This window comes from Leucopleurus acutus (assembly GCF_964270905.1).
Source record: "Leucopleurus acutus genome assembly, chromosome: 7".
Classification (NCBI taxonomy): domain Eukaryota; kingdom Metazoa; phylum Chordata; class Mammalia; order Artiodactyla; family Delphinidae; genus Leucopleurus; species Leucopleurus acutus.
Window position 1 is genome coordinate 64,080,093 of NC_139150.1, and position 10,055 is coordinate 64,090,147.

Below are 10,055 nucleotides of genomic sequence, written 5' to 3' on the forward strand. Positions count from 1 at the left end.
ATCAAATATGAGGGCTAGACCAGAGGTAAAAAAAAAAATTAGCTTTGAGGCCAATAGGCAAGAGACCTAGAAGAGTTAAATCTAAATTGACGAACAACAAATAGGTAAATATTTTAATACAAATAGAAAATATGCCTCACATAATCTTAGGCAAGTTGCTTAAAATTTTAAGGCTTGTTTTCCTCTCCTATAAAATAGGGTATTTACTTACCTCATTTGATTCTTTTTTTTTTTTTGCACTGGGTCTTAGTTGAGGCTCGCGGCCTCCTTAGTTGTGGCTCGCCGGCTCCTTAGTTGCAGTACATGGGCTCCTTAGTTGCAGCAGGCAGGCTCCTTAGTTGCGGCTCCAGGGCTCCTTAGTTGTGGCTTGCCAGCTCCTTAGTTGTGGCATAAGAAGTCTTAGTTGCAGCATGCATGTGGGATCTAGTTCCCTGACCAGGGATTGAACCCAACCCCCTGCATTGGGAGCGTGGAGTCTTATCTACTGCCCCACCAGGGAAGTCCCATTACCTCATTTGCTTCTTGTGAGCATTGTATAATTTATGTATTTATGTATGACATAAATTATATTATATATAAAAGACACAGCATAGTATCTGGCACTTAATAGATTGTTCAATATTTGTGTGTTTCCTCTCAGTTTCTTATGCTGCCATGTATTATGTTGAACAGTTAGAAATCGCCTTTTTTTTTAATAAAAATCATTGAATATGGACAATTTTGTGAGGTTCATGCTGCTACTCTTTGAATGTGACCTCTGATAACAACCATCATCTACCTCATCTTGAATTCACACATGAGGGAAGGGCAGAGCAGAGTTTGAATAAAACTGATGATTGTTTGGGGCTTGGGCTGGAGAGTCTATTTGCAAGGATAGATAAAAGGGATTTGCAAGTGTGTAAGGAGGAGAAGGATAGTCCAATTGGCAGAGAAGGGTTTACATAATCAAGGTTAGGCAATTGCAAGCTAGACAGCTGCTCAAGAGCTTTTGGCACCAAAATATATTGACCAGCTGGGATATCATTAATGCTTAACAGTTTTATCCTCATGACCATACCTTGGCCAATTAGGTTGTCTTTGACCACCGAAGGGTATGATATATTCTGATGTAAATGCCACATGTGTATCTGTGTAGCACGTATCCTGTTGCTTTGATGTGTCATAGAATATACACTAAATATAAATGCATTCGTTACTTCAGAACACACGGTTAAACGGTGTGATTAAAGAGGAATAGAATTTAAATAGGCATTAATTTCTTTTAAAAAACAATTATTATTCTGAGAAATACTTTTTTGTATATTCTGAGAGTAAAGGGATTCAAATAAAATTATTTTTAAGATGAATTTTTAGAGAATGATTTTAGAAAAAGAAATATGGGTAAGGAAAGCCAGTTCTGCACATTTTTCATACAAATAAATACAGACAGGAGAAATGTAATGACTAAAAGACAGTGATTGAAGGACCTTAACAGAAAGCTGTTTGCAGTGTTAAAAGAAACACTTGGACCAGTGTCATTAGCCTATGAAGCCATTTCAGAAATGCTCTTACTCGGTAATTTCCCAATAGTATCTTTAAATTATGGGACAGGCAAAACAAATAAGGACAAAATATAAGACAATTGAATGCCACAACATTTCCCAGAATGCTTCATACACTAAAATTTAATACGTTAGAATATTTGGAATATTTTCAGAATTTGCAACTGTGACATTGGCAAGTAAAATTTGTAATACGGAGTTTTTATACAGTAGCAAAAACACAGTCATCCAAACACAGAACCCTTACTAAACTACCTAATCCAAAATGCATGTGGATAAGGGTTTCACCTGTAAATTGTTTTTTAAATTTTAAGTCATTTGCAGTTTATTTAATCTGACATCTACTGGAATTCCTTGGTCACTTGCATTAGCATTTCTGGATTAACCTTTAAACCTGGTACTGGTCATATATTTTTCCTTCCCCATATTTTAAGTACTAGTTTGGCTACTGATTGATTGTTCCTTATCCCTATGTAAACCACTACAAGTAACGTCAATGTTCCTTCTTCAAAGCTGGAGATCTGACATCAAGAATTTTACATGGGGAGTATCAAAAATAAGGAGGCAACCAAACAAGTTACTCCTTCTATCTATGGAACTACTCAATCATCTGATAGAAGTCAAATAAAACACGGCCTGAGGGCAAAGGCAGCTATAAGCATGAGGAATCCTTTCTACAAATACCATACAGATATGTATATATACATGCATATACATATATGTATAAATATATACATATAGTTTTCTGCTAATGCTTTGATAAGCTATTAAAGAAACCCATTTTTATGGTCTAGTTTCTTTTCTTTCTCCAGATGGAAGGCTTTTACCAAAACTTGTAGACAATAGATCAGGTAACACTAGTAGCGGAAAGGACCTTAGCTATCATCTAGTTCAAGTCCCTCCTTTACAGATGAAAAATTTAAGGGGGTGAAAGCCTTTGCAACTTGTTAACATCTACAGCCAGTTAGCGGCAGAGTCAAGACCAGATCCCAAATGTGCACCGATAACTAGATGAACGCCATGACCTCTAAATCGTTCTTACTTTGTAAACCACATTTCTCTTAAAATATTACATACCCACTTAACATTTCAGACTGAATAATCAGCAACTTTGCTGATAATAGTGGGATGGCTTTTTTTTATGTTGAAAGTCCTGGGATAAAGGGATCCTGGACGTGAAATTCTGCCTGAAAGCCAGCCTGTTCGGGGTGGCCATGCTGTTGCTCTGTCTTCACCTTGCACTGACACTCCTCCACCAGCATCACCAGCTTGACCACGGGGGCAAGGCCAGTGCAGTTGAGCTGCAAGTGCATCGTGGTGAACTTGTCAGGCAGGCAGTGGGAGCAGAAGGTGTAGGGGTGCTGCGCAGCTTCAGGAAAACGAACAGACCCGCATTTTCCAAAGCAAAGGTTGTTCTGTACAACCACTTTCTCACAGTCTTCATGGGTGATAGTCTAAAAGACAAACACATCTCTATTAAATTACCTTGAGTCATTTCTTTACCATACATGATGCCGAAGCTATAGACTGTAAGCGAGGATAACTTAGACTAAAATTTAAAAGTCTTTCCAGGGACTTCCCTGGCAGTCCAGTGGTTAAGACTTTGCACTCCCACGACAGGCGGCACAGGTTCGATCCCTGGTCAGGGAACTAAGATCCCACGTGCAGTGCAGGGGCCAAAAAATAAATAAAAAGATTTAAAAATCTTTCCAATGTTGGATACAGTTTGCAATAATCAAGTGATGGCATCTTAAGAGCGTGGAGCTACCTTAACTAAATTTTTTATTGGATACATTAATAAATTAGCCTGTAGAAAATAACTAAGGTAATATGAAAATATTTTACTCTACACTTAAATGCCAAACTCTAAGACATTTTGTCTAATTGGGTGTTACCTGTCTGAAAATTCTAATGGTTAGCTTCTTATAAGTAATGTGCCTTACCCTTCTACTCTTCACAGTGCATTGTACAAAATAAATTCTCAATACATGTTTGTTCAATTGCTCATAGAATAGATCAGAACATCCAGAGTTTAGTTCTGTCCTATTTTACAGCGCGTATAGTACATTCAAATCTATTAAGTTGCATGGAGCAAAGTTGCAGCACCTGTGCCTCTAAATCATCATGCATGACATCATCTTTGCGTCTCCCATAACCCCATACACCTAGCTTTACGTGCCCTTCAAAATATATGAGCCAAACACCGTATTTTTAATTTAATTAGTGATAGAATTCAAAATAAGAGTTCAAAGGAAATTTGATTGCCCAATTCTTAGGAGCAATTTTTAAATTATACATGGGCCAACAAAGCAGTCATTATTATTTGATCATTGACTTGTCGTTGCTACATATCCTTGCCTTTTCAGAGTACTTAACTGCCTTGCACAGTCAATTACCTTATAATACTGCCTGCTTAATTGTGTAGCTTTACTGGACTGTAAAATTTTACTCTATCCTGCATTGCTTTTGGTTCAGTATCTTTGTGTTTAAGGACCTGATGCAATTTCTCAATTTTAATTTAACATTTGGAGTGTGGGCTTTGCCAGGACTGACTGGAGGCAGTAGATAGTAGAATGCTCCTTTGTCTTAATAGTGTGGAATCAATCATAATAACTGCAAATCAGCCAACACAACATGAACTGGGAAACAGGTGTTTCTAAGAGGAGGAAATGTGATTTCACATCAAGATTACTTTTTGAAAGCTTATGAGAAAATACGTTAAATCATTTTTGTGATAGTAATGCTAGAACTAACATGGCAACTTCTGCCGGACAACCTCAACATATTTTATAGACCTATGAAGTAGTTAGGTGTGAAATACAGGGGTTAAGACCACCATACATGCATGTCTGGGGAGGAGTCCGATGTATCCCATCTTATCTACAGATGGAATCCACCGGTTCATCCATGTCCTAATAGAGTGTAGAGATGTAGCTAGAGAGAAGTTCTAGTGATTGCTCTAAATTCCCAACTTCCTAACTGGGGGTACAGTCAATTACCTCTCCAGATAAGACCACCCCGATGTAGAAATAAATAAATACATCCCCATAAAACAAAGCTCGATGCCATCAATATGAAGTACCATCATACCATTCTTGCAGCATTTCCAAGGTTGGAAGGAAATTTAGGGAGTATGGTCATACTTTGCCAAATCCACTGATGAAGGCCCAAGGACCAAATCTGGGAATGAGGTGAGACTCGGGCTCCTGGCACATTCGTCCCCTACTTTCCACCTGTCCCAGCTGTCCACCCCCTCCTGAAAACCTGGATCCCCTTCCCCACCCAGAACAAATACCTGGCTGAAGGGCACCGTCCTACAGGTCTCCCGATGCACTTCATGGCTTTTGATGGGCAGGATGATCCCCTGAGAAGCTGGACTCATTCTGAACATGAAATGGTGCCAGAATTTCTTGGCTTCTTCCCGAAGAGGAGATTTCTCCATTGGCATTCCATCCTTTGGCTGAGTGAGACCCTGGGTCGCAGGGAAGAATTGCTCACTGACTGAGCCCTGGGGTGGGTGCAGCTCTCTCTCAGGCTTCTTCCAGAATCTCCCAAACCTGGACAGCATCTTTTCTCTCTGCCTCTGGCCTTCCCCTGCAGTGCTGGCATCTATTAGGTGTGGCACTGCCACAAACAGATCTGGCTTCTCCTCAGCTTCCTCTCCTCCCAAGGAGAGCTCTCTGCGATGCCTTTCTAGGAGCAAGAGAGAAACAGAATTCTGACTCTGGCGGCCATCCCCGTGCCTTGCAGCTTTCCCTAGAGGCAGGAGCAGCAACAGCTGAAGGAAGAGAAGATGCATGCTGTCGGGGCCGAAGCTTCTTGCAGATTCACAGATGGTGAGGCCCCAAAAGAGGTTCACTCTCTGCAGGACTGTGAACAGGGAGATGCTATATATAGATACCTGCCTTGTGGGATGGGAAGGCAGGTGGTCAGTAGCCAGGCAGAGTAAACACATTCCTTGTTTGCTTGAATTATGTAGTGCTAATGGTGTCCTGCCTTCATTTTGGTTTTGTGTATTTTAGAAGGCCTCAGTGAAAGCCGGGGACCCAGGGGGTAATTAGCTGACACTTTATCGTCTGAGATTTAAAGAGCAGTATTTGTGAAAACAACACATTCTTTGCCCGGATTTCCCATCACTGTTGTTAGAAGGACCAGAGTAAGGTAATATTTGTGGTGCATCTGCTTTGTGCTGGGATAGAACAGACATGTTTTAAGGAGAGAAGTATATCAGATAAAAATTAACACATACATTTAGCCAAAGATCAGGCTGCTAGGCTCTACACACACACACACACACACACACACACACACACACACACACGCACACGCACATGCACACGAACACGCACACGCACACACACACAGAGAAGCAGCCAAAGAAGTATACAAAAGTTGTAAGAAAGGAAGAAATAGAGGGGTGTTAAGTTCGTTGAGCAGAGGACACTCCCTGTTACTGAGATGTGGTTAGGGTTGTTGATTTTTGCATGGTAACAGTAAAGGGAGTATATTCTCCTTTTCCACACATGGAAACTCACAATTCCCAAGTAATCCCCTCACCTTAAGAATCAAATACTTGGTGCTAAATTTCACAACTGGTCAATCATCAGATAAGCTTTTTCAATTGTTCACAAATTTCTCAACAGGATCCTAAGTAATAGACTGACAGCTCATTAGCCCTCACTGAGGATGGGGAAGTGTCTTTCCCTCAAGCCACCCTATTGACTTTTTTTTTTTTTTTAATTTCTCTAAACAAAGAGCCAGACTTGAGAACGTGGATTCTAAGAACCAGGTTTGATAGCTCTGGGCATGAAGCTGGCTGGTCCATTCTTTACCTTACAGAATCCACATCATCTTTATTCTGCAGTAATTGATGACCGGGTTAAATAAAGATGAAGGCAAACATGACTCTTCAGGGATCAAAGGAAAATTTGTTAGATGACTATCATTCAAAAATGTTATAAATCAGATGAGGGTATGAGAAAGGAACACATCCACAAAAATGGAACCCCAGAGTTGAGTTCAAGCTACCCTCTACACTAACTGAACAGTATTTCCATTGGGAATTGACTCAGTACTTGCTTGTATTTCTCCCCTTTTAATTTAATCACCATATCGTTTGCTTTCAGTCACACACGTAAGTAAGCCTGGAACATGCCCCTCTCTTTTTTTCAGTACCGATTAATCTTTCTTTCCAAGAAGTGATCCATTTGAATATTTTTTTCAGACACTAGTGTTCTCCTTAATAGTCAGGCATGATTTCTGTGAGACAAAGCGTCAAGTCCTTTTACCTACAATAATGAATTATTTTTAAATGAACCATCATTTTTCCAGAAATCTATCAGAAGAGATATACTTTACTTGTACCAAGTACCCATAGAACCTGTGCTAGTATTACTTAAGGTACAGTTGATTCATACTAAATGAACATTAGTATTTGCCATTTCTTTTAAAGTGCTTTTTAAAAGTTGCCTGCTGTTTGAATTTCTTAATTTCCCTCAGCCATCCAATGCAATAGGCCTTCCAGAGTTAGCCACTCTAAATATAAATGACATAATTTATATTAGCTGACCACTTAATTATAAATATGGTGTGGGAGCTAACTATATGTTCCCTGATTCCTTTTAGACTTTACGTTTTCGTGCCTGAAGTTCCATTGCCATCAGTCACAGTTTTTCCCCAGACTGAAGACTATTCCAGAAATTCTACTCGGGGTCTCAGGTTGCTTGTCTCTGAACATAGGGTACAATTCAAATAATTTCTTTTGAATTAAAATTTGTAGACGTCTCACTTTGTGGGCCAAGCATCACATTAGATACTAGAATATGATAGAAAATGATGAAAACTTACTTCCTGCCCTCAAGTAGTCTAGTGGTATCACACATTTTATAACTTTATTCAATTAGCTGTAGGGATGTCAGTTATGCCTATTTATCCTTTCCTTAGTCCTAAACCCCTCTTCTTCTGATACTAATTTTGGTGTTTATAAATGTCATTTAAAAATTACTCATGGAGCATTTCCTTTTGCTGTTCTGTCACTCCTGTTGAGAAAATGTACAAATATCTTGAAGGGTAAATCTAGCAAAGTAAAGCCTTCTGTGACGCGTACTACGGTACAGGAGTCTATCTTCAACCCCTGCCTTTTACAGTTAACAGCAGATGACATTCTCCTTTCACCACTGTGTCCTTACATCAGTTCTGAAGCTGTGTATGTGGTACATTATAGTTTACGCTTAAAAACATAAACATTTTGGTGTGGGTCTTCAGTCATACAAGCATACAGTGACCTCCCAATTTGGATGAAGCCAAATGGAGATATAGGTGTGGAGGGGGTCTCCAGACACAGCAGGGAGCCGCTGTGTGGAGAGAGCACCACAAATTGCTGGTGTCCTTAGTACCAAATGCCACAGCGGAAGGCAGGCCTGAGCTTTCATGAGCCCAAGTCTGCCTAAATCTGCTTTCTGGGACCACCTCAAGCCTTCGTGCGAGCCAGAGGGTCCAATCTCATCTTTCATTCTTTCCGATTTATAACTCACGCTCCGCATGATCTGAACTCTGAGTTCAACTTGACCTGGCTTCCTAGGCACTAGGATGTCTTCAGGACTGGGTGGAGCTCCCAGTGTGCCTGTGAGAGAACAGTAACAGCTATGTTTTCCTGTCCCTCTTACAGACTCTCAGAAAGGAGCTAAAAGCAGTCCAGTGCTCTCTAAGGGGAAACAGAGAAACTCAATTCTTTTGTAAAAACCCCAGACCTAAATCAACAAAAGGTGAGAGGCAGCGTTGGGGTAGGAGATAGGCATTAGAGTTAAAACTGAGAGACAGAAAGGGGAATTTGGGCTGATGGCTTTGTGGAAGAAATCTGTCTAGGGTACATGCCATTGCCTCAAAACTCTCTCTCTTTTCAAAATAGAGAATAACCACAGGACCATGGGAGTTTAGATTATTTAAAAAGAACTCAAAAGAAGGCAAAATCTTTCTCTTCTTTTCCAAAGGACAAGGAAGACAGCAAATTAGGGTACGTGGTTTCCCCTTAAACCTTTTATCATGATTTAGTTTAGTAAATTATTTAAAACATAGTTCTCTCTCCCTCTCCACTCCCCTCCTTTCCACTTTCTATGGAAAGAAAACATTAGGAAGGCCTACCTCCCCAAAGCTACTTCACTTATTGAACTCATGGATACACTCATTCATACAGCATATATCTGAGTGCCAGCTCTGTGCTAGGTCCTGAGGATAAAATAGTGAGGGTGTCCTTGTCCAGGCCTAATGAAGTTTGCAATCTAGAGGGAGAGTATAGTTTATTCAAAATGAGTTACACAAGGAAAACCTAGGCAGACAATATTCCTAGCACTAATCAGGGACTTTCAGGTAGATCCAAATCCCAAAGGCACTGTGGACTGTCACACTGTGTTTCTACTAATTTTATTCAATAAACATTTGCAAATAAGTATTGCACCAGGTAGTGCAATAGATGTCATGCAAATTTTTCTTTTCTTTTTGATTAGGTAATAAATAGGTGTAGCAACAAAATTGAGATTATACAAAAAATTGTATGGTAAAAAGTAAATATTCCTCTGAACTCCCAGGCTTCCTGTCCTGCCGTGGAGGCCATCAGTGTTGTCAACTTATTTATATTCAATCGTTTAAAATTGTTACCGCTTATGGGCTGAATTGTGTCTTCCCCCTAATTTACATGTTGAAGTCATAACCCCCAGTATCTCAGAATGTAACTGTATTTGAAGATAGGGCCTTTAGAGAGGTAATGAAATTTAAATGAGGTCGTTAGGGTGGGGCTTCATCCAATAAGGCTGATGTCCTCATAAGAAAAAGAGATTGAGACAAAGACACACACAGAGGAAAGACCACGTAAAGACATAAGGGGAAGACGGCTGTCTACATTCCCGGAAGAGAGCCCTCAGAAGGAAACAACCTTACCAACACCTTGACTTTGGACTTCCAGCCTCTAGAACTGTGAAAAAATAAATTTCTATTGTTTAAGCCACCAAGTCTGTAGTACTTCGTTATGGCAGCCGTAACAAACTAATACATCACTCAAAGAGAAAAAATATGTAGACAATAGAAAAGGACAAATACCAAACGGTGTACCATATTATAAAATTTCCCCATTTCCACTCTTCAGCACTGATCTCAGCATTACATTTTAAGGTCAGATTATTCTGTTAGCAGTTTCAGTGATCTTATTGCTCTCTGTCCAAAACACTCCCACACCGTAAAGAAGCATTTTACTTTTTGCAACTGGGGATGTATCTATTACTATGCACAAGTCATGGACAATACCTAAATTTGACAAATAAGCTACTTACCAGGATCTCATAGAGGGCTCCTACAAATCTGAGAAGGAGGCCAAGGCAGCCAAGGCGACTTCACTATGTGCCCCACCATCCATCCATCCCCCACTGCCTACAGCCTCTATTTATAGCTAGTCCAGGATGCCTTCACTGATGATAAACATCTGTCATGCTCCTTCTTCCTAATCCTTAAAATTTACCTGGATCA

General features: G+C 40.0%; 1 protein-coding gene across 2 annotated transcripts; it reads right to left on the minus strand.

Annotated features, from left to right (window-relative positions):
- Positions 1 to 1,721: 1,721 nt before the first annotated feature.
- Positions 1,722 to 10,055, minus strand: CER1 (cerberus 1, DAN family BMP antagonist). 2 transcript variants are annotated; one of them, XM_082842859.1, is made up of 3 exons: positions 9,863 to 10,055; positions 4,837 to 5,230; positions 1,722 to 2,995 (listed from the first exon to the last, which is right to left on the minus strand). In XM_082842859.1, exons 1-3 carry the CDS (start codon positions 9,871 to 9,873, stop codon positions 2,681 to 2,683), a joined length of 720 nt encoding a protein of 239 aa, XP_082698985.1. In that variant the 5' UTR covers positions 9,874 to 10,055; the 3' UTR covers positions 1,722 to 2,680. The 2 variants fall into 2 exon arrangements, with proteins under 2 accessions (XP_082698985.1, XP_082698984.1); XM_082842858.1 differs by lacking the exon at positions 9,863 to 10,055 and having other exon boundaries at positions 4,837 to 5,355.

What these genes read in the sequence shown, in the direction of transcription:
- CER1 (XM_082842858.1), bottom strand. Translation starts at nt 5,340, where the DNA reads ATGCATCTTCTCTTCCTTCAGCTGTTGCTGCTCCTGCCTCTAGGGAAA. An exon ending in GGACGGTGCCCTTCAGCCAG is followed by an intron (nt 2,996 to 4,836) that starts GTATTTGTTCTG and finishes TTTGTCTTTTAG; the next exon opens with ACTATCACCCATGAAGACTG.